We start from the raw sequence: 26930 nt of genomic DNA, 5'->3' as shown, positions 1-26930 counted from the left end.
ACACCTCTGACCGGAAACACTCCTGGAGCTCAGCCACGGCGGCAGCCAAGTGCAGCCAGCTGTGACTGTCCCCATCACTGCAGACCCCGGTGGCCACCACGCGGCCCCCCGGGCCCCTTGTCTTGGGACTGTCAATGGGAACTCCCTCCTCGTGGGGTCAGCCCCCATGTGCAGGGGAACTCAGGCCTAGGGGTCCGGCGCTGGGGCTCAAGCTCATGGAGAGAGGCTGCCTCACCCCACTCAGTGGCAGCCCGCAGCGGCCCGGCCCGGCTGGGGGCGGGTCCTGGGAGCCGAGACGTGGCTGCTGGGGTGCGAGCTGCGCGGCCCAGAAATGCCGCCAGCGGCCGGCAGGGTAATGGTCCCCAAGATGCTCCCATTGTGTCCCCAGAGCTCAGACCACATGGCAAAGTAGGAGGAGCCAAGGTCGGGAGTCAGCTGCCCTCGTGGGATGTGACCACAGGAGCCTTGGCTGGGGAGGGCGGGGTCGCAGGCGGGCAGGGGCTGCGCCTGTGGGCGGAGGTTCGGAAGCGCCCCCGGGCATGGCGGCTCCGAAGGCTGAGGAAGGCGCCCTGGGCGGAGGAGGGCGGCGGCCTCGAGGCCCGGAAAGGCCTGGAAATGGTTCTCCCCTCGACCCTCCCACAGGAGCCGTCCTGCCGCCCGGGCTTCGCCACAGAGACCCCCGGTGGGGACTAATGGCTGCCTCCTGCGGGTGGGCGTGCACAGCCAGGGGACAGCCGGAGCCTGCCTACCCAGCAAGAGCCCGGGAGAACGGGGCGCCCTCTGGGGGCGGGGCTGAGTGCACCGCGGGGCTCCACGCCCGGCTGCCGATTGTGGGACAGCCACTCGGTGGGCAGAGCGCACAGGATGTGACAAATCAAAAGCCAGTCTCAAAATATCCTATACGCGTGACATCCTTTTTATAGAGTTAAAAACAACCAAAAATACATTTGAGGACTACATATGGTAACAACCCAGCTGTGACGAAGGGGCCGCGTGAGTCAGCGTCCAGGGTGCAGGCAGCCTGGCGGGAGTGGGAGCGGGAGCAGGTGGGGCTGCAGGTTGTGGGTGGGGCTCCACCCACGTGGGCGCTGGTGGGCTCCTGGGTGTCAGAGGAGCTGCGGCTCCGTTGAACGTTTTTGTGTGGTTGAGAAATAGCCGTCTCCGGGCCCTGGGTGCTCGTGGCCTGTGTCGCCCGGGGCCTGCCTCCTTCCGGAGCACCCCCAGCCCAGCATTTCTGGAGCCTCCCCTGACGTCGGCCGGTCTGTGACCGGCCCGGGAAGTGGGCGTTCGTGTGCAGGGAGGGCGAGGCGAGCCGGGGCTCCGCGCGGGCAGCTCCCGGCTCTGTGAGACGCGGGGTGCCTCCCGCTGGCCGGCGTTGAACGTGCCCAGAGTGAGTCCCCGCGGGCTCTGTGGAGGAGCCACCGGTGGACTCGCGTGGCCAGCGAGACGTTTTTGATGGCAGGAAGGACAGGGCCTTGCCCCTCTGAGGGGGAGCTTTGCAGTTTTGCTTCCTTCCGAGGCTGGAGCAAAAGGTCCCGTTGTTTTGCTCGGGTCTGGAAAGGGAAAAGCCTTTTTCTTGGAACTCCAGGACCAATGCCACGTAACACGTAACACGGTCACTTGTAAAATCTGTGAATTCCCTCCAGCGAACTCATGGTCAACAGGGAGCCCCTGACCGTGCGGCTGGTTAAGTATCGGGTGTGGCAGGAGACAGCGGGGCAGGAGGGGCACACGGGAGCTGCGCCCCTGGGTTTCCTCTGGTACCCTCTCCTTTGAGTGGCGTGGGGTCTTCAGCGATGGGGGAAAGGGCACCTGTAAATCTCTGCTGTGTAAGACGTTCGCTCGGGTCAGCGAGATGTGACCGCCAGGTTACTTCCTTCCCTGCAGGCCTGGCTATAAACAGCCTCTTTCCCAAATCATGCACGTGACCGGCCTTGGTGAATGGAAAACACAATGTGGCCGCACTGTACTTTCCTTGAGAGTTTAGCATTTTTTGTACTTAGGGGCCCATCCTCAATGGCTGTTTTGTTCCTGACACAGACTGCTCTCAGGCCTCAGACTCGGCCTGGCCGGAGGGCGAGTGCTCAGCGCCACTCATCGGGGGCGGCGTGGGTGGCAGTGAGCGCGAGCAGGCTGGGGGGCTCCCCGACCCTCCTGTGCAAAGCTGCTTTCGCCCGGGTGTCCCTTTTTCTATTTCATTTTAATTAAGGTAGAATTTAGGTAACGTAATATTAACCATTTCAAAGCAAACAATTCAGTGGCATTTGGTACATTCACCGTGTTGTGCAGCCACCACCTCCACGTAGTTCTAAAACATTGTCATTGCCCCCAAGGAGACCCCACACCTGGTCAGCAGCCCCCTTTCCCCCATCTGCGGAGGGGCTGCCTTCGCAGGTGCACCCGGAGCAGCGTGAAGGGTTACGCTTAGGTTTGTGATGACTCGTCACTGTCAGCTGGTTAAGGACGAAGGGCAAGCAGCGCGGCAGGGGAGCCCCGGGTGCACCTGACACCACGGCACCGCGCTGAGCCCCTCCGTGCCCCGGCTTCCTGTCCGCCCGATGAGGCAAGTGATGGCGTTGCGCACAGGGCTGAGGGGAGCAGTGGGGGCGGTGCTGCCGGAGTGGGACGGGGCCCAACTGCAGGCGCTCGAGTGGGAGGACTCGCTTCAGTCAGAGGCAGACACACCGCAGGACATGTGCCCACCCTGACACCCTTCAGAGCCAGCTCTCCTTGACTGGAGAGCTAGGGCCCGGGGTGGCAGCCTGGTTCCAGGGTGTCCCCGCTGGGCCCGTGTCCTGGTCTTGGCCCCGTGAGGGAGCAGGGGCTTCCCCGCGCTGTGGCTGGCTCCACGGCGCAGGGGCCTGAGCTATGGGGGGCTTGCCTTTGGAGGGGGTTTTGATCACACAGCCATGTACATGTGCACTTCCACATGCACGCACAGGCATACTTACATGCACAGACACATGCACACACACGTGATGGCCTGGGACCACCCTCCCCTGTGGCCCCACAGGCACATGTGGTAGTTTCAGCCTCTCCAGAACACAGAACGAGAGCGGAGGGGCTGAGCGCAAAGCCCTCTGGAGGCTCAGTCCCCACCTGGGTCCATTGGGAGCAAGCGACAGGCAGCTGGCACCACATCACCTTCGGCCTTTCTTGAACCTGAACTGTCACTGCCTGCCGGTTTGCACAGCAGGCCCTGTCACCTGGGCACTGGTGTGTTTGGACCCGAGTTCTTCTGTGGACAGGTGTGGGTGTGGCCCTGTGTCCTGTCATCCCAGGCAGATGTAACCTCCTGCAGACACCACTGTCTGGTGCCCTGAATTCAGTCCTCTCCTGTTCGCTGGGCTGATGTGCCTGTTGGTGAGCAGGCAGGGCAACAGAACAAAGGAGGGGGGCCTCTGCATCACCCACCTGGTTTCAGTCACCATCTGACACCTTCTGTGGGACTGTCTCCCACTTTACTCGTAGCCCCGCGATGTGAAAGGAATTGGGGAGGGTTGAGGGCTGGAAGGACCCCAGTAAGCTGTGGTGAATGGGGCCAGCTCCGGGGCTAGGTCTCAGGATGTTGTTGGTCAGGTGGCCATCCATCATCATGTGGTCCCCTGGACGCCACTCTCCCTGATCCCATCTGTCAGTCATTCTATCACAGAGAGCTGTGGGGACTTGCTCTCTGGCTTCCTTACAGAGACACTGTCCTCTGGGGCCCCACAGCCTTGAGTGGCCTCTGAGAAGCAGACACAGCCCTGTGGTTGTAAAGCAGAGGGACTCACAGGTATGTCAGGGACAAGCAACAAAGAGGTCCTTGTGCAGGAAGCTAATGGGAGAGCCCACACTGCTTGCTGCCTGGATGTCAGGGCCCTGGGCCACAGCCATGGCTCATGACCTGGGAACAGGCTGCTTCCTGCCTGCCTCCTGCCTGGCTCACACCTGATGTGCCTGGCCCACCCCGCCTCCTGCCTGGCTCACGCCCGATGTGCCTGGCCCACCCCGCCTCCTGCCTGGCTCACGCCCGCTGTGTCTGTCTCCTGCAGAGGTCGGACCCGCAGCTGCTCGCCCAGTTCTACTATGCTGATGAGGAGTTGAACCAGGTGGCCGCCGAGCTGGACAGCCTGGACGGGAGGAAGGACCCACAGCGGTGCACGCTGCTCGTCAGCCAGTTCCGCTCCTGCCAGGTGAGTGCAGCCAGGCCTGTCCTGGGTTAGGCAAGGCCTAGACGTCATTCAGTGTCAGGGAGAAGACCTGCAGGTGTATTGCAGTCACCCTTCTGGTGTGCCCCCTCCATGTGATGATCTCTGTCTCCACCTGGTGTCATGTTCCTTCTGCTGAAAGACTTTCTTCAGCATTTCCTCTAGTACTGGTTTACTGGTCACAAGCTCTTTTAGCCTTTGCTTGAATGAAGAACATGTGTAACATGTCTTTTTCCCTCTTGCTACTTGTAAGATTTCCTCTTTTTATTAGTTTTGATCGGCTCGACCATGCTTTGATTTGGTGTATTTTTCTCAATGTTTCTTGTGCTTTGTGTTCACTGAACTTCTTGCATCTGTGAGTTTATAGTTGTCATTGAATTTGGGAAAAATTTGGCTTTTATTCCTTGAAATATGTATTCTGCCCCCTTCCTCCTCCTCTTGGGCCTTAAGTTATATGTGTATTTGACATCCTGAAGTTGTCCTGTAGCTCACCAATGATCTGTTCTGTTGTTACTAATTTCTCTCTGATTCATTTGGAGTTTCAAATGCTATGTTTTCAAGTTCATTGTTCTTCTCTTCTGAAATGACTGGTCTGAGGTTCATCCTGTCTGCTGTATTTTTTTTCCATCACACATAGGGTAATGTTCCTCTCTCTACAGCAGTTTGGCTCCTCCTCATTTCTCCATTGTCTCTATGTGACTTTCTGAACTTGTGGGCATCGGCTATAACAATGGTCTCACTGTGTTGGCTGCTCGTCCCATTGTCTGCAGCAGGTCTTGGTTGATTTTGATTAGTTGCCTTTCTTTTCTTCATGTGACCTATTTCCCTAATTCTTTGCAGGCCTAGTGGTTTTTTCTTGGATGCCTAAAATTGTGAACTTCACCTTGCTGGGAGCTGAATATTTCCATCTTCCTACAAACCTCTTTGAGCTTTGTTTTGTGCTACAGTTTGGTTACCTGGGAACAGTTTGATCCTTTAGGGTCCTGTTTCGAATACGTTCGGTGGGGTCAGAGGTGTGTCTAGTGTGGGCTGACTGTCCTCCACTGCTGAGGCAGTGCCCAGGGACTGCGCTCTTCCCTGGTTCCAGCTCCGGGGTGGCGGGGATCGGGCCACCACCTGCTCGACTCCTCCAGGTCCACGCCAGGTCCTCACTGGGGTGTGGTGGTCAGTGCGCTTCTGTGCCCCTGGGGCCCCGCTCTCGAGGGTTGTCCTGGGGCAGTGTTCTCCCCTGGTGCTCTGTCCTCCTCTGTTCGAGCCTCCTCGGTTTCCCTGGACCCTCAACTCTGTTCAACCAGGGAGTTTTCAGGGGTCCACCAGGTGCCTCTGCTGTGCTGTGACCTGAAAGTCCCCTCGAGGCAGTGACAGGGGCAGGTCTCCCCTCATTTCCTTCTCTCCTCTCAGGGGTCATCTGTTACCTGTATTCCTTCTCTTGCAAACCCTGTTTTTCCCTTCCCAACTTTGTTGTTGCTGGAGGGTGTGCATTTGGTTCCTGTTGCTTCATCTTGGCCGGGTCTGGAAGTCCCAGTGAATGTGCATCAGGCTCGCTTTGTGTTGGGCACAGCCCCAAGCACTGGGGACCCGTCAGTGGATAAAAGCAAGACCCTGCCCTCGCCCTCAGCAGCTGACATCCTGGCGGTGTGGGGAGTGAGTCCTTGCACCCTGCTGGGAGGCTGCCCGGCTTCGGGACACACACACGTGTGGCCTCACCAAGCTCAGGGCTCTGGCTGGTTTTTGTTTTTTTAATTTCCCCACCTCTGCCCTGCCCTTTGGACTACCATCAGTTTATTCTCTGTACCTACTGGTCTGTTTCTGTTTTGTTTCGTTTTGCTTGTTATTTCCTGTTTTACTAGAGCCCACATCTATGTGAAATCCTATGGTTCCTTGTCTTTCTCTGTCCGATTTGTTTCACTCAGCACAGTACCCTCTAGGTGTGTCCACGTTGTGGCAAAGGGTGAGTGTGCACTTTAATGGCTGAGCAGGGCTTCATTGTGCATGTACACCGCACCTTCTTGACCCACGCGTCCAGGGACAGACGCTCGGGCCGCCCCTCTGTCCTGGCCACTGTAAGCAGTGCTGCAGCGAACACAGGGGCGCGCGTGTTTTTCATGAGGGTTTTGTTTTCTGGACCCCTGGCTCTGAACCAGGACTGACATTCTCTGGGCACTGACTGCCCTTCCTTTGTGGAATCTGTTCATTACTTTATAGACTCACGAGAAAGGGACCTCCCTACCCTAAAAACCTTCTAAAAAGAACTCACACTAGCGCCACTCAGTGGGGTTGGATTTTATTTCTGCATCGTATCAGCTCATGTTTTCCATGTGGTGCAGAATCTCCTGCAGAGAAGTTTTGCAGTGAAAGGCGTGCTTCCCCCTCATGGTGATTTCTCACATCTGCTTCCGAAGGAAAACGCACCCAGCCTCAGGCTGGGGGAGGAGGGACGTGGAGATCCGAATTTGCGGAGGGCGAGCGTGTCGGTCAGTGCGCGCCTCCTGGAAAGCAGACCGGTAGGCCGTAATCGGCGCGTGTGGGTGCAGTTTAGAATCTCCACCTTGTGATGCCATTTCTAGAAGCGAGGGGGCCCTAAGGAATAGCCCCAAATCCAGTGTCACGCTCCGTGGCACGGAGTGCAGCGTGGTTAATGGTGGCGGAGCGTCAGACACAGGGCAGGCGTCCAGTGGAAGAGGACGCAGCGAGTCATTGGAGGGTCTCTTGCTCGAACCTCATGTGGCCGTGGAAGCCAGCTGGGTTTGTGGAGCTGTGGCAGCGCGTCCCCACGGTCGTGCGGCTGCAGGCCACTGAACTGTGTGTGCGCGCACAGGAGGAGCTCAGGGACGGGGGGCAGCCCCCCCAGGGCTCCCGAGGGCCGCCCCCGTGGCTCCACTTTCCCGCTGCTCCCACGTTTCCTGTGAGGAAGGTGCATTAAATTGACCTTTGACAAAATAAAGAAAAAAACCAAATTTCAACATTCCTGTAATTCTACAGCAGGATTGATAGATGTTTAAAGAACAGGATGATTTAAAAGAAGAGAATGGAATGTAATTTAAGACGGAATAAAAACAATCTTGTTACCCTTTTATACACTGAGTATCCAAAACAGTTTGTTTCAGCGCCGAAGGAGCAGAGGTGGAGCGGTGTGCCCCAGGGTCACGGCCAGCATGAAGGACACCTGGTCCCCTGTCCCCGGGGGAGGGCAGTGCCCCTCCACCACTGGCTGCTGTGCTTCCTCGTGGCCCCAGCTGACCTTCCGGTCCCAGAGGGGTCCGCAGGGGCCACACCGCATGAAGGGGCCAGCTGTGCTGGCCTGCGCCTGCCACAGGAGCAGAGGAGGTCGGTCCAGGACGGCAGCCTGGCCCAGGTCCCAGCCCGCGAAGGCCCGTCTGAGCCCCTGGCCCCCATGGTCGCTGCTGCTGCTCTGTGATGCCTTTTGTCCACACAGAGGACAGGTCTCGGGGCGCCGGCTGTGGCGGTGGGAGGGGCCGGGTCCCCCTGCCCGTTAGCAGCGCCGCTCTGACAGCTGGCCTGGTCTGCCTGGGCTGTGCGCACGCCCAGGACGGCACAGGCGCCTGGCGTCCGTATCAGCGACACGCGGGGTCGGCGGGGACAGCGTGGCGTCTGACCCTTGCTGCTCCATTTCTCCAGCTCTGTCCTGAGAAACTCGTGTGTGGGTGTCCAGAGAGGGGGTCGGGGTCTGTCATGGCAGCCGGGGCTGCGGGGGGCCCGGTGCGGGTCAGCAGAGGCGGGTTAGACAGGGTGCAGCCGAGAGGGCCATCGAGGCCGACAGCCTCCTCCTGCGAACGGAGAAGCTCGCAGAGCTACCTGCACTGTGGCTGGCATCCTCGGTAGGTCCTGGGTGAGCAGAAACAGTGAGTGCGTGAAACAGTTTCTCGTGTAATTATTAGTTACCGTGTTATTTTCCATACAAACCCTACTTGGCCCCACCCTGTATATGTGACCTGCCTCAGTGAGGGGGGAGGTGGAGGCGGGAGTTTCACTCCTCACTCCGGATCCTTCCGGAATCTAAACTTTTCTTTAAGGGATTTTATTTTATTCTTTTTAAGACATTTTATTTATTTATTTTTAGAGAGAGGGAAGGGAGGGAGAAAGAGAGGGAGAGGAACATCCACGTGTGGTTGCCTCTCACCTACCCCCTGCTGGGGACCTGGCCCACAACCCAGGCCTGCGCCCTGACTGGGAATTGAACTGGCGACCTCTTGGTTCGCAGGCCGACGCTCAGTCCACTGAGCCCCCAGCCAGGCCTGGAATCTAAACTTCCATAGCAGCTGTGCGGCTGGCCGGCGTGCTGGGCCGCCGCCTTGTTGCTTGTCGGTGGCTGTCCCCGCCAGCGGCAGCCCCGTGCAGCGCCTCCCCTCCTGTTTCAGGACAACGTGCTGAACATCATTAACCAGATCATGGACCTGTGCATCCCTCAGGACCGCGCCCCGCGGGACTTCTGCGTCAAGTTCCCCGAGGAGATCCGGCACGACAACCTGGCGGGCCAGCTGTGGTTCGGAGCCGAGGTAGCGGCCGTCCGCCTGGGTCCTGGGTCACGGCGCGGGCGCTGTCCAGCCGTTTCTCTGTGAGCCCTGGTCAGCCCCGCAGCCTGTCGTCTGGGCTGCTCCTGTGGACTGAGTGGGGAGGGGACAGGCATCCATGCCCCGAGGCCTCGCCAGCCCTGCCCCTCGCCTGCCCCTTGGGCCCGGGTCACAGTGAGGGCATCTGCGACCTGCGCCACGACTGCTCTGGACCTCAGAGGACCCGGGGCAGGGGCCCGCCTCCCTGAACGCCTGCCCGAGAGTGAGGGGAGCCAGGACGCAGGGGTTCCTGAGAGAGGGGACTTGAGGGGGGTGGTCTGAGGGACTGAGTGACCCCAGCCTGTTCCACGTGTGCCTGGTTCTGGGGACCACAGTCCTCTCAGAGGGTACCGACCCTTCTCGAGTCAGTCGACCATGAAGGGGCTCCTGGTCTACACAGGCCAAAGGAGCCATGGTGGGGGGCTGGGAAGCCGGGCCGGGCCGCGCCCAGGCCGGTCAGACCCCATGGGGACCAGGCGTGACCCGGTGGCCCCTGGGAGCCGCCGCCGCTGAGCTGCTGCTCTGCCCGCAGTGCCTCGCCGCCGGCTCCATCATCATGAACCGGGAGCTGGAGAGCATGGCCATGCGCCCGCTGGCCAAGGAGCTGACCCGCAGCCTGGAGGACGTGCGGGGCACCCTCCGCGACCAGGCGCTGCGGGACCTCAACACCTACACGGAGAAGATGAGGGAGGCGCTGAGGCACTTCGACGTCCTCTTTGCCGAGTTCGAGCTGAGGTGACCTGGGGGCACACCTGCTGCTGGCCCAGGGCCGTGGCCGCGGCTGCGTGGGGAGGGACGCGCCAGCTGTGCGGGGCTTGTCTGGCGCCTCCAGCTGCACGTGCTGGGCAGGGGGAACCGCAGCCGCCGGAGGGCTGCCGGGTGTGGGGAGCCCTGGGGACACGGTGCGTGGCTGTGCCGGGCAGGTGACCCAGGGATGAAGGCGACCCCAGGTGTCCCCCCACGCAGCCACCCTCCCCGGTACACCTCACCGGAAAGCCCGGAGGGTCCTGCCGAGGGAAGCCATCACAGGGCCGCCATGAGCCCCCGCCCCGCCCCCTCTTGACTCCCCCTCCGCCTTCCAGCCTCGGATGCTGTTGGTCCCCAGCTGCCCCTTCGCCCATCGGCTCATCCGTTCACCCGCTATCACCCGACCCTGGCCGTGTGCTCAGGTCTGGGACACAGCACACACAGGAGGAGGTGGCCGCTGCTCTGGGGGCCCATTGGGACCGCCAGCTCGGTGGGATGGGGGCACTGCCCCAGGTTGGGGGAGTCCACAGAGCGCCTGGTGCCCCCCGACACTGGCACCAGCACCGAGCTCTGAGCGTCCACCCACCCTGAACTCACGCCCCCCTTCCCCCTCCTGTCCCCCTCCTGTCCCCCCACAGCCAGGGAGCTCCTGCTCCTTCAGAAGTCGGAGCCAGCCCCGTCCTCTGCACAGAGGGCACCCCCAGCCACCCACAGGCCTCCGTGGGGAAGGGCTCGGGAGCACCCAGACTGGGGTCTCCTTGCCACACAGAGGCCCGACAGCAGGCGAGAGAGCAGCGCTCAGAGTTCCCGTCCAGGTGGCCCTGGTTAACAAAAATGCCCGTCTAGTAGCCCCTGGAGGAAGCCCCCCTGACACTGAAGGCTGCTCTCTGCAGGAAGAGGAGGGAGGATCTGGCTTTACTGTCTCCTGTGTTGCCCAGGTTTCCCAAATAAGCTTTCGCCACAAGAGAAATCAGAGGCAGTGATTTAGAAGGAGAGGAACATGTTCCCACCTGGGGACTGGCGGGAGGCACCGTCACCTTTTCACACCCGCTCGGCACACGGCCGCCCGGCGTGGCTTCCCAGGCCACGAGCCGATGGCTGGGCTCGGGGCGGCTCACGGCCGGTGTGTGCCTTCATTTGCTCACTGGCTCGCTGGCTGCTGCCGGTGACAGTCACGCAGTCACGCAGAAAGGCAGGTCCAGCGTGGGAGGGCCTCGAGGGGTGGGGCTGGGCCCGCGGGGGCAGCCCTGATGTGCCCGTGCTGTCCTGCGGGGCTGTGGACGGAGAGGCACGCCGAGTGCGGCCGCCGACAAGCGCGCTCACGCGGTTCCCTCGGGCCCAGGACAGCCCTCACCGCCCGCTGTGTTGCAGCTACGTCTCGGCCATGGTGCCGGTGAAGTCCCCCAGGGAGTACTACGTGCAGCAGGAGGTCATCGTGCTGTTCTGCGAGACCGTGCAGAGGTGAGCGCGCAGGCGGCCGCTCCGGCCCGCCCGGGGGAGCGGCCCGCCCCGGCCTTGTCCCTCTGCCCCCTGCACCCCCAGCCCATCCTTTTCTCTGGGCCCGGAGGGCAGGTCCTGCACCTGAAGTTCACAGGACAGAGCACAGCGCTGCACAGGCTCGGCCTCGAGGAGCCGGGCCTCCTCCCCTCCCTCCCCGCCCCCCACTCGCCTCTGCAGGGCAGACCCTTCCTGGGTTTTGGGGTGAATCACCGATGTCCCCATCATGCCTTGTACAATAACGCAGAATCAGATTTTCTGAATGGACTTTGGGACTGAGATTTAACCTAGAAAGATCTCTGCACTTGACCGGCGCTCTGGTATTAGGCTAGTTTTGATATTGCCTCCTGCCGCCTCCTAAGTTTGTTACTTTTTAAAGACACGATATTCAGCCCTGAGGTATTGGGAGCTATTTCAAGTCATCAGCGTGAGATGAAGGAAACGCTTTGCCCTCGGAACCCCGGTGCCAGCTCCTGGGGCGCAGGGAGGCCCTGCATGTGCCTGGGAGAGACGCATCCCGGGAGCGTCTCTGTCCCCGGGAGGCACCCGTCTGGGCACATGGTTTGTTCCCCGTTTCTCCTTGTCACCGGGGGCGTTTCATGCCCTGGCCGGGCAGGCCCAAGGCCGGGTAGCTTTCTCACCAGCCCTCGAGGCCATCCTGCCAGCGCTGCGCTGCGCGCTGGCGCCGGGCGCCGGGATCTGGGCGGGGCGGGGGGCGGGGGGCCTGTGCCGCCCCCACCCCCCTGTGTCACGCCCCAGCTGGGGGCAGGGCGGGGCGAGGCCGAGCGGCTGCCTTCCCAGCTCCACCTGCCCCCTCACTGCCCGCCTCCGCCAGGGCCCTGGCCTTCGGGTACCTGACCCAGGACATGATTGACGACTACGAGCCGGCCCTCATGTTCACCATCCCCAGGTTGGCCATCGTGTGGTGAGTGTCCCCTGCGCCTGGGCGGTCCTGCGGCCGGACCCTGGTGGCCCTCTAGTCTGATGTCCCCTCTGGGTGTTGATAGGTGGTACTCACGCCCCCCAGAGGTGACTGTCTAGCCGCCCAGGGCAGTCACCCCAAAGTGCTGCTGCTGTCCCTCAGCACCTGGGGGCCTTGTGCCCCCTTGATGAGGGGGCCCTTCCCTAAATAGTATGGACACCTGACACCCTACGCCAAAGAAGGGAGAGCCAAAGAAGGGAGATTGGGGGCAGAGCAGAGGGGCCCAGCAGGATGGGGCGGGGCTCTGAGGAAGGGGCGGTGCCCCTGGCTCTGCGGGAGGCTGGGGGGTGGGCTCCTCGGAGAGAGCTCTGGGGCTGGCGGGCTGGCGGCAGATGGAGCCTGGTCGGCTGAGCTGGGGAGCGTGGCGGGGGCGCGCACCCGGGAGAGCGGGGAGCGCGGGTCAGCCCTGGCGGCCTCCGGGCTCGGGGCGGCCGGAGCTCAGCCTGGAACGCTCCGAGGCAGGAAGCACGCGGCCGCTTGCCGAGTGTCTCAGGGCCCAGGTGTCCTGGGCTTGGCCTGCTGCTGCCCGGCCACCCCGACTCCCAAACAGGGGCCACCCCCTCCTGCCAGGCGAGCGCGCGTGCGGTGACCGGTGGGGACCTGGGCAGCAGGGCCTGTGGCCTGGCAGCTGGGGAGGCCCCGTGGGCAGCAAGCCCACAAGCGTACAGAGCCGGGCGGGAGGCTGGCGGCAGGTGCTGGGCGGGGATGTGGCCGTCGGGGAGGGGCCAGGGCTGTGGGTGGGCGTGGAGGCCTGGGCCCCCGGACTGGTCCAGCACAGGGGCGGGGCGGGGGGTGGGGTGGGCGGCAGGGAGCCGGCGGGCGGGCTGCCCCGGGCTGGGCCAGAGCCGTCTAAGGAGACCCGTGCGGGCAGGACGAGGGCTTAGTTTTCTCTTCACGCTCACGCGTTAGAAGTTCGGCTCTGGAAAGCAGTGGCAGTATCCGTACACAAAATACCACCCTGAATACAGTCATCAATTTTGTGCATAAATAAAAAATTGAATTAAAAAATTAAAATGAAAGATTTTTTTTCTTGCAAGTTTGGGACAAAGATGTGGGTGCATGTTATACACAGCGAAGTATGGGAACTGCAGAGAGGAGACGTGGCTACAAGAAACGGGGACCCTGGGGCAGTGGGCGGGGCTGGTCCGGCCCCCAGGACGGGGTGGGGGGCGGGCCCCCCACCCCCCACCGCACCCGCGGCTTCCCCTGGGGTCCCCGGGCGTTTCCAGACCCCAGCTCCTTCCTTCCAGTGCCCTCCTTCCTCAGGTGTCTCCACCTTAAATTTACAAATCGGGAGGAGCGGGCCGAGCAGCACAGCGCAGGGCAGGGGGCGCTCCATGCGCCTCCACAGGAGGGTGTAGGGGCGAAGCCGGGCATCCCCAGCGCAGCAGCTGGGGCAGCCTGGAGTGAAGCGGCCCCTCCCGGAAGACGGGGCTGCCCTCCAGGGGCAGCACAAAGGGGCTGCCTGGTTACAGACAGCTTTCTGAGGCCAACTCACGTGAAGAAAAAGTATTTTGGGTCTTTTGTTTAAAGAACAAAACAGTAGAGCTGCTTTGAGCAGGGACAGGATCGGTCTGTGAGCTTCCCCGTGAGCACAGGCGGCGTCCCTGCTGCCGTCCCGGCCACAGGTCCTGTCCCGGGTGTCACCACGCCAGAGGCTCTGGGCGGCTTCCTTTGGAGCAGCACGTGGAACAGGGTGGGCGTGTGGACCCCGCCCGCCCGGAACAGTCCAGCAGCATCCGTGGCCTTTACTGCCTGCTCGCCGCCGGCAAACTCATCAAGCCCGGCTGCGGCCGGAGCCCCGGAGCCCCAGAGCCCGGGGCCATCAGGGACTCACACCGCCTTGGGCCGCACGCCATTTTAAAATAAAAGCGAGGCGTCAGAGCGGCCGACACGCAGCGTTTCTGGATTTTCACCCTCGAGCCCGTGGCGTGTGTTTGTTCAGCTCTTTAGAATTCTCGTCACCATTGCCGTCGGCCTGGCTGGGTGGCCGCAGTGCAGCGGCCTTGGGCCTGCCTGTTTCTAGTGAGCCAGCCTCCGGGGCTGCGTCTCGCTGGCCAGCGAGGCTGCACTGCCTGGGCTGCCCTGCAGTCTCTGAAGTCTTGCTCCTGGGGCCCCGGCTGGAGGGGGGCCTGGGGCGGAGGTGAGGGGCCGCGAGGACCTGCAGGAGGCTCTGAGTCATGGCAGAGGGAGGCCGGGCTCAGAGGCTATGAAGGGAAGCCGGCGGCAGTGGGGCCGCCAGGAGGTGGCAGCGGGAGCCCAGGAGAGAGTTGAGAGCAGACACTGGTCCTGTCCAGGGTGGGGACGAGAAAGCCCTCTGGCTCCACCTCCTCACTCTCCAGCGCCTGCCAGAAGCAGTTGCCCTGGAGCGTTGAGGAGGGGCGCTTGTGTAGGACCCTCTGGAGTGAGCTGGGCTGGAACAGGCCTGAGAGAGAAGCCCCCCAGGGCCCCAGCAGAACTACCAAGGCCGGGGTGGGGGCCCAGCAGGCATCCCCCTGCGGGCCGGGCACCGCGTGCGGACGGGCTGGAGGGAGCCCAGAGCCGGTCACAGGCACTTCTGGGGGATTCAGGCCCCTGCCGGTGTCCCTGTGGCCGCGCCCTTGCGGGCCACGGGCCATGAGGCATGAGACGTGGGCGTCCCGGGACCCCAGGGGGCGCCTGGGGAGCTCTCAGAGCGGAGCCGGGGGGGCGGGGGGGGGAGGCGGGGAGCTGGGAGGGGTGGCAGGGCTGGGGACAGAGTCTGCTGTGCCCCACCTGCCCCCTGCCCTTCGTTCAGACCGACACTAGGGCCGCGCTGCGTGCCAGGCTGCGCGCCGAGCCCGCGCAGGGCTCCTCAGAGCAGCGATGCTGGCCCGTGGAGAGGCGCTGCCGGTCCCGCTTCCGTGAAGAACTCTGGCTCGTGCAGGAGGTGAATTCCCGTTCCCCAGATTTGCCAGTGGGTTCTTAGCTTTGACACCACAAGCGTGAGCCACACAGGGAAAAGAGACAGCTAGGACTTCATCCCAGGGAAACACTTCCGTGCGTCCATGAATGCGGTCAAGACAGGGAGACGATGACCAAAGGGGGGAGCAGCTGGCTTCCCGCCCCGCAGGGCCCACGTGGGCCCCGGGGAGGAGGGAGCTCCCGCGCTCTCTGCGCGTGAAACCCAGTCTTTTTGGGGGCAAAGTCCTTCTGCTCAGTTTCTGGCGACCCGCTTCCTCATGGCCAGACGCGTCCCCGCACTGAGGGCCGCTCGTTGGCCGAGGGGGGACCGCGGCCCCGTCCGCAGGCGGACGTGCCCAGGCCTGAGCTGCCTGGGCCCGGAGACGGGGCGGGGGCGGCCGGGCCGCAGGGGGCCGTCGGGGTGGAGATGGGCCCGGCCGGGTGACAGCGCGGGCAGGGTGCGCGGCGAGACCCCCGCGGGCGGCACAGCTGCGCCTGCAGAGCCGGGCGCCTGGGGGCGGCCTGTGAGCGGAGTCAGGCGGGGCACTAGGTCCCGGGCAGAGGACGAGTGTCTCTGGAGGCCCGGGGATGCCCGGGAGAGGGCGGCGCCGCCAGGGCAGCGCCAGGAGGCTGCCTCCCACCTGGAAGGGGTGGGGCGCGGGCCCGACCTCTGCGAGGGGCAGGCGGGCTGGGGGTCCACCTGGGAGAGGCCGGGGTGCACAGAGCACACAGCTCCCTGGGGGCGGCCTCGGGGGCTCCGGCGGAGCCAGCAGGGAGGGGCTGGGTCTGGGCCGTCCCAGCTGGTGGGGGGCGGCGCTGGGAGCCGGGGGAGGCTGTGGCTCGTGGGCGTCCAGCCCAAGGCAGCACGGCAGACGGGCGGGTGACCCGCTGGGGCTCTCAGTCCCCTGCAGGTGGGGGCGCAGCCTGGAGAGCGCAGCTGCGAAGCCTCACCTGCCTGTGCAGTGTCCCCAGCGTGCTCATCCCCCAGGACCCAGGCGGGGCCCAGCGTGGGGGCTCAGGCCGCGTGGCTGGGGGCTGGGGGGCGCGGGGGCGGCAGCCGCCCACTGCCCCGAGCCGGACTGTGGCTCCGGCTCCTGTTTTGTTTCGGGGGTAGATGCTTGCAGGTCTTGTGCGCACACAGCCCTGCCCCGGTGTGCAGCGGGACAGCAGCCCTGCATTGCCCTTTCCCGGGAGGGGACCCCGGGGGCAAGCCTTGCGCTGGCCGATGACGCGGCCGCAGTGCTTCGTGTGCGCTCGAACGCCGTGGCTAATCTATGGTCCCTGAGCTGCCACGTGCTCATCGAGCAGAGTGCAGTCTGCTTGACAGTTCCCGCTGCTTTTTTCTGAACTTACCTAAGATGGTTGTGAGGCGAGGCAAGTGCAAGGCAGCCTTGGAGGCCGCAAGTGTGGTCTGGGCCCGCCCAGGCACCGGGCGCGGGGCTTGACTCCAGGCTGGCTTTTTTGTCTTGAATGCAGTGGCCTCGTGGTCTACGCAGATGGACCCCTGAACTTGGACCGCAAGGTGGAAGACATGTCCGAGCTGTTCCGGCCCTTCCACACGTTGCTGCGGAAAATAAGGTGGGGGGGGGAGGGGAAGGGAGGGGGCTGAAGGCAGTGTTTGCCCACAGGCCCCTTTTTCTGTAGGATGGGGGGACAGCTCCTTGTCCTCTTCTGCTCAAGCCGCTGGCGCTGGCGCCTTGGCCTCGGGCTTAGTGGTGGTTCTGACATCGCAGCCCCGTGGTAGTTCTGTGCCTGTCCTTCCCCGCGGGGCCGAGTCTGTTCCTGGCCAGCAACGTGCTGATCTTGAGCATCAACGTCCTGGCTGGTGGCCGCTCAGTGGCCCTCTGCCATTCCTCACGGCCCTGTGAGGACGGGCTACGAATCGGGTGGCGCGGGGTCCAGAGACGCGCAGGCTGGGCGGTGCTGAGGGGCGCTCTTTCCTGCGAGCTCGCGTGTGGCGGCACCCAGGGTTCCACGCGGCCTCGGAGCCCGGCCAGCCCCCACTCCTCCCCGCACAGAGCGCCTGTGGGCCTCCTCCATAGACACCCCACCTCTGTCCCCGGCTCAGTGTCCCCTCCTCCAGGAAGTCTCCCAGACTGAGCCAGGTGCCTCCTGCTGCCGGCACTCACCTTGTTGCAGTTGGTGTTACTGTAATCCAGTCACCACTCGCATAAATATTTATCTCCTGCCCCTTCCAAGGCAAAGCCCCGAGGGCAGGGACCGAGCCTGTCTTCCTGGCCCGCCTGGCACACAGACAGGGCTCAGTGACCATCGCACAAGGAGAGAGCGAAGGTCTGTATGGAAACCGACACATACTTTTTCACTCCTACGTGTGTTGATTAATGCAGTTACCACGTCCCCAAGGACCCGAGCTTGCTTGTTCTCAGCAAGAGGTTTCAGAGCCTCGTGGTCTGGAGGGAAGCTGCCCACAGGAGCCGCGCCCCACTTAGTAGTGGAGGAAACAGGGCGGCAGTGTGCCCGCTCTCGGCGGGGCCGGCGGGACTTTCACTTGTTCGTGTCTCGTCCCTTGTAGGGATCTGCTGCAGACCCTGACTGAGGACGAGTTGCACACGCTGGAGAGGAGCCTCTGCATCTCGCAGGATGTGGAGTTCCCCATCCAGGCCGCCGGGCCGGTGCCACCCGCCCTGGCGCCGGCCTTCCCTGCGCCCCTGCCCCCCGAGGAGCTGCTCCCCGCCAAGGCCAAGAACCCGGAGGCGGAGCTGGCCTGCTCCATGCAGTACGACGACCAGGAGCTGGAGCAGCTCAACCGCATGGTGTGCCGGGCTGGGGACGCCATGTCGTGCCTGCTGTCCCCGCCCAGCGCCTGCCAGTCCCCCGCACGCAGGCCTGGGGCTGAGGGTAGCCCCCAGGCCGTGGCCTCCCCAGGCGGCAGGCTGCGGCAACAGGGCAGCGAGGAGGAGGAGGGGAGGGTGTTCTTCATGGATGACGTGGACGGGGCAGCAGAGACCCCGGGCGGCCCGTCCGGGTGGACAGGCGGCCCCCGCGCTGAGCCCCGGGAGAGAGGGCAAGGCAAGCAGGCGGAGGTTGACGTGCCGGCCACCCCGAAGGAGGAGGAGGACGTGAGCAACAACAACAACGTCCCAGACGGCAAGGCGTGGGCGGCGGGCCCCAACTCCTGCAGCTGCCTGGACGCCCCGCCGCACCTGGACGGCTGGGGGGCGACGGCGGATGATGCGGAGGCGGCCGAGGTGATTGCCCACCGGACGGGCGGCATGAAGCTCTCGGCCACGGTCATCTTCAATCCCAAGTCGCCTGGCTCGCTGGACGGCTCCGGCCCCGCCCCAGAAGGCTCCAGGAGCGACCTCTCCCCGTCAGAGCCCGAGGCCGGGGGGACGGAGGGCGGCTCCCACGAACTCAGCGCCGCGGCCACCAGCTGCCTCCTCAACTCCTGTGTGTGCTGTGGGGGCTGCGGGAGTGGCCGGGAGGACACGGCCGAGAGCCTGCAGGACCAGCACGGCCCGGGGGGCGTCATCGGCGCCCCCTCTGTTGGCGCAGCCAAGGCCGGTGCCAAGGGCACGGCCAAGGGACTGGAGGAGGCCTGGCCTGCCCTGGAGACGCTGCCCGTGGGCACCCCAGCCCCCCTGCCCTCAGAAGGCACCCCCGACAGCCAGGAGCCCAAAGCCCCTGCTTCCAACAAGTGCCTGGCCCCCTCCTCAGGGCCCCCGGTGGATGCAGCAGACACGCCGCACAGAGGTGGCGATGGTGGTCAGCAAGAGGCGCCTGAGGCCGGGACGCAGGGCCCCGGGCAGCACACAGAGGCCAGGGAGGGGCGCCGGCGCCTGTCTGGGTCCAGGTAAGAGCCTCGGGCCACTGGACCCGTCCTCTCTGGCTTGGCGCTTTGGGGGGTTGTGTCCACCGCTTCCCAGTGTCCACATGGTTTCCACGGGGCCCCTCCATGGCACGTGGTGAGGAGGGAGGCGTGGGGCGTCGAGGCCGCGGGCGGCTTCCCTCTGGGACCAGGCCCCGTGGCTGCATCCGGCCGGGAGCTGTGCCCCACGGGCCCCAGGCGTTGCAGGAGCCGTTCAGGTGATGCACAGTGCCAAGCCCTTGGCCACCGAGGCCACCCTGGCCCTGGCATAATGGGCGTGTGGGTGGGCAGGGCAGCGGCAAGCAGGCGTGGCTGCCCCTGAGCTCGCTTCCCACTTGTTGCTGCTGGGCACCTGGTGCCCACCTGCCCCCATGGCCGCTCGGCTCCCACGGCCGCACAGACCCTCAGTGAAGGGCCGCCTGGAACCCTGTCACCACCCTGGGCGGGTCCTCAGGCAGTGCCCTCCCCGCGCCCGTCCTCCCTGAGGGCTCCTTCCTCGCCCCCGGAGTCCCTGAGCGGGAGGGGGCCTGGCACCCGACCGCCTCCTCAGACTCCAGGCTGCGCCCACTCTGTTCCCCTCCCCCAACTCCTGCCGAGCAGGCCTGCCAGGCCACACAGGCACCGGCTCAGCCTCGGTGGCTCCGCGCGGCCAGTGTGCTGTCACCGGGTCCTGCCTCGCGGGGTGCCCATCAGGGTGGTGGGGGAGGGGCATCGCTCAGCCTGGAGGCCTGACGAGGCCCCTGCCAGGAGCCACGGGGGCTGGGCCAGAGGGGAGCGCAGCGCCTGGGCCTGGGGGCGGGGCCTGTGCGCCGGGGGTCTCTGGGTGCAGAGCTGTGCGGCCTCTGCCACCACCTCTCCCACCCTGTCCTCCGGGTGAGCGTGCAAGGAGCTGGCGGGGTCGCTGCAGATTTGGGGGCCACGCCGCCTCCTCCAGCCGCGCGCAGCTCCCGGGTTGTCCCAGCCTGCGAGCATCTGCGGTCACCTTGCCCCCCCAGCCCCCGGCACCTGCCAATCTGCTCTGTGGCCCCACCGACTGGCCTGCTCCGGACACCTCACGTCGTCAGGCGCCCACGCTGCGTGCCCTTGTGCCTGGCTCCTCGCTGAGCATCATGGGGTCAAGACTGGTCCACGCTGCAGCAGCAGCAGCACCTCCTCCCTCTTCACGGCCAAATGACTCTGCTGGGAGGGGGCCCACGTCTGGTTCCCCGCCCACCTGTCGAGGCGCGTGTTCCCGCCTTGGGGCGGGCGTGACCACGTCCCCATCCCTCTCCCTGCTGCTCTGTCCGGGGTGGAGTTGCTGGGTCATGTGGCTTAGCTTTCTGAGTGCCATCACCTGTCTCCCACGTGGCTGCCGTTGGCACTCCCGCCACCCCGACAAGGGCTCTTTGCTCTGCGTCCCCTCCGCCGCCTGTGATCCTGTGAGGGCTTGTCCTCGGGGCACAGCCGTGGGAACCCGCTGGAGCCCCTGCCTCTGCGCGCGGGCCCCCGGCTCATCCGTGGCAGGGTCATCGGCTCCGTTTTCCAGCACCGGCTGTGTGGGCGCCGCCTCGCACGGGACGGCCCGTGTGGTTACGTGATGCGCCCGTGTGGGTCCCTGTCGGGGCTGCAGAACAAGACACGACAGGAGGGTTCTGTCCCTTCACCTCATTCTCTCCCTCCCCCAAAGTAACAGTTCAAAACATTTTTTATAGTTTCTCCTTTGATGTAAAAAAGAGGAGCAGCGAGGTCTGTGCGCCCGCACGCATGCGTGCCCCTCCCGTTCTGGGGCAGAGGGCCGCGTTGCCAGCGCTCCTCTGCGCCCCCTGTCCTGACCCAGCCTGGGGGCCTCCTGCGGCAGAGTCTCTAGAGAGACCCCCACTGTTGCTTGGGCCGCGTGGGACCCACCGTGTGCCAGACGGCGCGCACCCGGACCGGACCACCTGCCGGCCGTGGCCCACCCTCGGCCCTACCAGGGCGCCTCAGGGAGCAGCACCTGCTGCGTCGCCCGGGCCTGGCGAGGCCGCCTGTGCGGTGCGTGCCTGGCTTCCTCGGCCGCGCCCAGTGGGGCGCGTTTCTGTCCACACTGGTCAGCCTCCTCCTCAGGCCTCTGACGCAGGGGCCCAGCCGGTGGGCAAGTGCACAGCTTTTCTCAAGGCCAGTAAGAAGACCCCACAGATTCTTGGATGGGACCCGTGGGTTTCTGGTTTGGACCTGCACTCTCTCCTGCGGCTGCTGTCTAGGCGGCAGCTGAGGGCGCCCGCTCCGTCTGCGCCCCTCCTGCTTCCCGACACGGCCGCCTGGGCACTTCTTGGGCCCGTCGCGCCGTCGGCCCCCCGGGCTGCATCGGCTCAGCCCACACGCTGAGGCGGAGCTGGGAAGAGGGAAGAGGACCCACCGCGGCCTCGAGCGACGTCCTGCCCCCCAGGATTCCCGGCGCGGCAGAGGGCCTGGGCAGGACGGCGCTGCAGGCGGCCAGGCGCTCAGGGTAGCCCGGTGTGTGGGTCAGCACCTCGGACAGCGGTGCGGGCCCCGCGCTGCGGTCAGGCGGCGGGGAGTCTGGCCGGCAGGTGGCGCCGTCCCACCCACTGTCCGGCCTGTCCTGTCCTCCCCGGCTGGGCCCTGGGTGCTGAGTGAGGCAGCGGAGACTCCCCGGGAGCAGACCGGGTGGCCCGACCCCACGGAGCCTGGTGGAACGCCGGGACGGAAGTGACAAGGTGGCATTGATAAGACAGGCACAAAAGACCCGCCTGTGTCCAGCCAGAGGCAGAAATTTCACCAAAATCCACACGCTGGGATCCCCGCAGTCTGGGCGGCGTTGTCAGGGAGCGTGCGTGCGAGGCTTCACCGTGACAGCCGCGGCTCTGCTGTGCGGTGCGGGTGGCCACCCGCCCTGGGCAGGAGGGGACACGGGGGCCGGAGGGGCGGACCCAGGCCTTAGGGGCCGCCGGCCGGGCGGCCGACCTGTCCTGCCCCACGGCGACGCGGTGCTCGCTCTCCATGCGCGCGGACAAGCTGTCGTCCTGCTCTGACCTGAGCTGACCGGGAGGCCACCGTCCGCCGGGCGCTCCTGCGGCCCCTGCGACGTGCGGACCGCGGGCAGGGCCCTGCGCGCATGCGCCACGCGCTCCCGGTCCCGTCCGTGCGTCAGGACCAGCCTCGGAGCTGGGCGCCCCGCTTTGAGGCGGGAAGGAGCCCCGTGGAGCTGTGTCGGGGCCTGCTTGCCCTAAGCACCCCCGGAGCGTCTCTTCCCGCCCGGGGTCCTGCGCAGCCCGGTGGGGACCGGGCGCCTCGGGTTTGTGTCGCTGCCTTTCTTACCTTTCCAGGGCTCACAGGTTAGCCTTTTGGGGAAACAGTCTCACCTTTTAAAAAGGTGGTTGTCCCTGTGTAGACTCACCTCATTGTCCAGAACCTTCCGTACAGGAAGCCAGCTGAGCCAGCCCCTCACCTAGCAAACAAAAATTCATCCGTCTCACGGGCGCCTGTCCCTTCCCTGGACGTTGTATGATTGACACATGTCTCCAGCCTCCTGCCTCCTTAATAAGAAACACGGACTCTCTCTCGATCCTAGTTATGACGTGGGCCCCTTCCACTGTGGAAACTTACAGAAACGTAAACAAGAATAAAGGAAGGAAACTACAACCACCCCAAATCCTATGAGATTCTGTTATTTTTTCACCAAATGTTATTTTATGATCATTTTCCCATGAAGACCTTTGAAAACACTTCAGTCGACGGTCGCTGGACCGTAAGCACACACACTAACTGCTCTGTAGTTCCCCGTTCCCATGCGTCCCGAGTTAAAGGAGCCCTGTGGCCACGCTCCGCAGGGCTCTGCATCTTGGGGTGCCTCCTTGGAGTCGAGGCCCAGGGACGCAGTGGCCGCGGCGACGCTGCGGGGCCCCTAACGCTCTGCCACCTGTTGTCAGGACTTTGTCGGCAGCCTGTCCCGTGGCTGCGACTGTTCGCCCCTGGTGTTCTCGGCCCGAGAGCCGGGCCCTGCGTGACTGTAGTTTGTGCTCCGCAGAGCGCTTCCTGCCCCTTGGCGCTTTCCGTCCTGCGAGGAGACCACTGCTCCGCTGGCCACCCAGCTGGGTCGCCAGGATTCTCTTACTGACTCGGCAACGTCCCTTCTGTCCACTGCGATTGTTGCAGGTCTCCTTCCCCAGGTGTCTTGGGGTTTGGTTTATGGACACCTTCTGACTAACAGGCGCCTCTGCTTCTACTTGCTGGGATTGAATTTACACGTCCCAGAGGCGACTCTGTCCCCGGGTCCCCAGGCTGACTGTGGGCTGCCGGCCCCCCTCCCCGCCCGCCCCCCGGGCTTCCCGTCCCCTAAGCGTCCTACCCCCCACCGCGTGGTCAGAGGTGACCTGCCTTCAGAGGGCCGGGCCCTCTCACTTCCGGGACCGTCTCCCACCGTGAGTGCGAGGCTGCTGGGGCCGATGGCCGTGGTGGCGCGCTGGCGGCGTGACCCTCAGCTCTGGCGCCGGGGGCGGGGGGGGACCGTGCCCTGGCTGTCATTTGGACAGAATGGCAGGAATCTGCAAGGGGCATCCTTGGCACAGGCTTCTGAGCTTCCGCCCTAAACGGTGACATGCACTCTGGCCACGTGCTCCCCCTTTCCAGAGCGTGCTGGTGGCAGAGAGGAGACGTCGGGGACACCTCCTCCAGGGGAGCTGCTGGCACGTGGCACTGCCTCCGCTGTCTGAGGGGCTCCTGCGGGTGCAGCGAGAGGTGGGGCTGGGGGACAGAGGCGCCTGTGGACCGGCTGCTCGACCTGGGGCCCTTCGTCAGCCTCCCTGGGCTTCGTTTTGTCATCCTCAGGAAGCGTCACGGTCCCTGGCCCCCGCGGCGTCTGGAGGAGCTGAGCGCACGTGGACAGCTCTCTGCATCGCGTGCGTGTCTTCCTCACCCTGGTTACTTGTCCCCTTACTCACTGTGGCTCTTTGACGCTGTCCCTCGGCCATCGTTACTCGCCATTGTCACCACCAGGGCTCAGGTTGTCACTGGCCATGTCCCTTGCCATCTTGCTTTCTCAGTCTTGACTTTACCCCCGAGGGCAGAGCTGGGCTCTTGCCTGAGTTCCTTGCAGACACCAGTCCTGTAGCCTCGGCGAGCACAGCAACTGGCGTCCACGTCATTGGGGCTCCACAAGGGCAGTGTGGCCCCTTAGGGCCACGTGGGGTGCCCCACGTCCTCGGCGCTCGGCGGGAGGGGTCCTGGGAGGGGCGCTGCCTTTCCCTGCGGGGCCTCCAGTACCGAGGTCATTCTAATTCACAGCCGGGCGGGGAGCGGCCGGCGGGGCAGTGGTGACTGCGGGTGACTGCAAGGGTGGCTTGCCGCCCTCGGGGTCCCGCCCGGCTGGCCGGGAGGCCCCCCATGCCTGCCTCTCCCTCTCCCCGCAGCCTGGCCGTCCCACCCCACCTGCTGCCCAGGAAGGAAAGGAAGTGGTGCTGGGCCTGGGGCCGCTGGCCCAGAGAGAGCCACTGAGGGCGGCCCCCACGGCGGTGACATTCCCGAGACCTGGAGGGGCTGGAGGAGGCGGCAGGGCCAGCAGGGCCAGGCAGCCCGAGTGGAGGGCGCGGAGGGCGCGGAGGGCGCGGAGGGCGCGGAGGGCTGAGGGCGGGGGCTCTGCAGGCAGGGCGTGGCGGTGCCACGCGGGGAGTGCACAGGGACGGCCCGCAGCCCATAAGCACAGCGGTGACAGTCTGGCGGTCCAATGTTGTTTGAACAGCCGACTTGAAATAAATTGACCCACAAGCTCAGCCACGTGGAGGACCCCCGTTCCTCCCAACTCTCTCCCTCCGCCCTCGGCGGGCCTGGCGCCGAGCGGCCTGGCCGGCCTCACCGCCCACCTTGTGCGCCGCCGGCACCTGCCCGTGCCCTCGGGCGGGTCGCCCGTTCAGACCTTGTGCCCGCGCCTCCTGCTTGTTTCCTCCTGAGCTTGGACAGTTCTAGGCTGGACACGCGTTTACTCTTAGACGCGCACTTCATGTGTCTCTCCTCCAGCCTGCGGCTGGCTCGTCCCCGCGTCCTAGGAGCGCCTTTGAGGAGCGGAGCTTCTTCACGTTGACGCAGCCCAGTTTATCACCTTTTCGTGTGTGTGTGGACTGTGATTTTGGTATCATGTCTAAGAATTATTTTTGTACCCCAAAGTCACAATAATTTCTTTCCTCTGTTTTTTTTTCCCCACAGGTTTCATACTTTTCAATTTTCTTTTTAGGTCCATTATCCATTTTGAGTTAATTTTTGTTTATGGTGTGAGGTGTGGATCAGAGTCGCATTTTGTTTTGCGTAAGAAAACACAACGGTCCCAGCACCACTTGTTGAAAAAGCCCCTTTTCTCCGCTGGGCCGCCTCTGCGCCTTCGTCAGAAACCCCTGGGGTCTGTGTCGGGACCCCGGCCGCGCCCCGGGTCCTGTCTGCGGTCGCCAGGACCGCCTGTCCTGAGGCAGCCGCCTTACAGTGAGCCACGGGGCCAGGCAGCCGGGACCCCCGCTTCGCTCTTCCCGAAGTCGTGTATTACATGTGACCTTTAGAGCCAGGCTGTCAATTTATTACTTTTTTTTTTTTTTTAAATAAAAAAGCCTGCTAGGAATTTTATTGGCATTATGCTGAGCCTATACATCAATTGGGAAGAATGAACAGCTTAATACCATTGGGTCTTCCAAGTCGTGAGCACAGCACACGTCGCCGCTAACTTGGGTCTTTCTTTACTCTGAGCGATATTTTATGGCTTTTATTGTAGAAATCTTACACATCTCTAGTTTATTTTTTTGATGCTATTATAAACCGGTTCTGCCTTGTAATTTAAATATCCTCTTGTTCATTGCTAATGTATAGAAGTTGAATTAATTTTTTCTATTGATCTTGTCTCCTGCAAACTTGCTACATGCTGTTAGTTATGGTAGTGTGTGTTTTTTTTTTTAAATTGCCTACATAGGGGAACCTGTCGTCTGTGAAGGAAGCCAGTCTCCTTTCTTCCCACCTGGAAGCCCTTTGCTTCCTGGCCTTGGGCCTCTGCCCAGGCGCGGCCCAGTGTGGCGCTGAACAGGAGCTTTGGCGGGGGGCCCCTTTGCCATGTTCCTGGTCCCACAGGGTCCCAGCACTCAGTGTCTGCCACCAAGTGGGATGTGGCTGCTGCCTTTCCCAGGTGGCTCTCTCAGGCTCAGGAAGTGCTCTTCTTTTCGTTTTTTATCCTCACCCGAGGACATGTTTACTGATTTGAGAGAGAGGGGAAGGGAAGAGAGAGAGGGAGAGAAACATCGGTTGGGTTGCCCCTCGTATGCACCCAGCTGGGCACTGAACCTGCAACCCAGGCACGTGCCCTGACCAGGAATCCAACCGGTGACCTTTTGGGTCACAGGATGACGCTACAAACCAAGGTGCCACCCGGCCAGGGTGGAAGTTCCCTTCCCAGTTCGGTGAGTATTTATCAAGAACAGACGCTGGATTTTCTCAAATACTTTTTCTTTGTCTCTTGAGATAATCAGATAGTTTTTCTTTTTTAGTCTAGTCACATGATGCGTTTCGTCGATTGATACTCGGGTGTTAAGCCAACCTTGTGTTCCTGGGATGACCCTCAGGGTCATGAAGTACCATCGTTTTTATATACTCTCAGCTTCGATTTGCAAAAAACGAGTTAGGAATTTTGCTCTGATTGTGAGCGCCCCGGGCGGCAGCGTTCCTTCCCGGGACTGTGGTTCTGAGACGCGGATACCTTGGCGGAGGGAGGGGGCTGAGACCCTTGGGCGCCGGTCACACGGGCAGAATGTGTGTGGAATTGATGTTATTTCTGCCTGAGACGCAGCGGGGGCTCCCCAGCTCCGCTGGCTGAGCGCGGAGCGCTCCCCGTGGGGGCTCTCACCTGCGTCCCTCTCCGGGGTCGGGGCTGGAAGCTCTCCTCGCTGCGGGGCTCTCCCCCCGCCCGGGGCCACTCCCGCACGCCTGCTGGGCCAGGATGTGCCTCTGCTCAGTGCTCAGGGCTCCTGGCCCCCCAGGACCTCCCCGCCGGCCTCCCTCGACCCTGCCCGCACCCCACCTTCTGGGCGCTCTCTGCACTCTCTTTCCGAGATCCTTGGGCCTCCCCCTGCACCTGCCATGATGTCCCTCCTTGTCCCTTCCACACCACGTCCTGTGGTGCAGGTCCCACGTGCTGCCTCTGCTGAAGCCCGTGCACACTTTGCTGCTTGGCCTCGTGGACTCTGTGGCTG

General features: G+C 63.7%; 1 protein-coding gene across 1 annotated transcript in view; it reads left to right on the top strand.

Moving 5' to 3' along the window:
• Positions 1-26930, top strand: part of ZFYVE28 (zinc finger FYVE-type containing 28) — a 47731-nt gene that overhangs the window by 9164 nt on the left and 11637 nt on the right. Inside the window, exons 2-8 of the mRNA XM_054581874.1 lie at positions 4035-4175; positions 8570-8707; positions 9294-9496; positions 10880-10969; positions 11841-11930; positions 16386-16487; positions 17443-18723. Coding sequence (XP_054437849.1) covers positions 4035-4175; positions 8570-8707; positions 9294-9496; positions 10880-10969; positions 11841-11930; positions 16386-16487; positions 17443-18723 — 2045 coding nt within the window. The remainder of the gene's footprint in view (positions 1-4034; positions 4176-8569; positions 8708-9293; positions 9497-10879; positions 10970-11840; positions 11931-16385; positions 16488-17442; positions 18724-26930) is intronic.

This window comes from Pteronotus mesoamericanus, unplaced genomic scaffold (assembly GCF_021234165.1).
Source record: "Pteronotus mesoamericanus isolate MK-2021 breed Mesoamerican mustached bat unplaced genomic scaffold, CSHL_Meso_final contig_68, whole genome shotgun sequence".
Lineage (NCBI taxonomy): Eukaryota > Metazoa > Chordata > Mammalia > Chiroptera > Mormoopidae > Pteronotus > Pteronotus mesoamericanus.
This window is presented reverse-complemented; position numbering and strand designations above follow the sequence as displayed.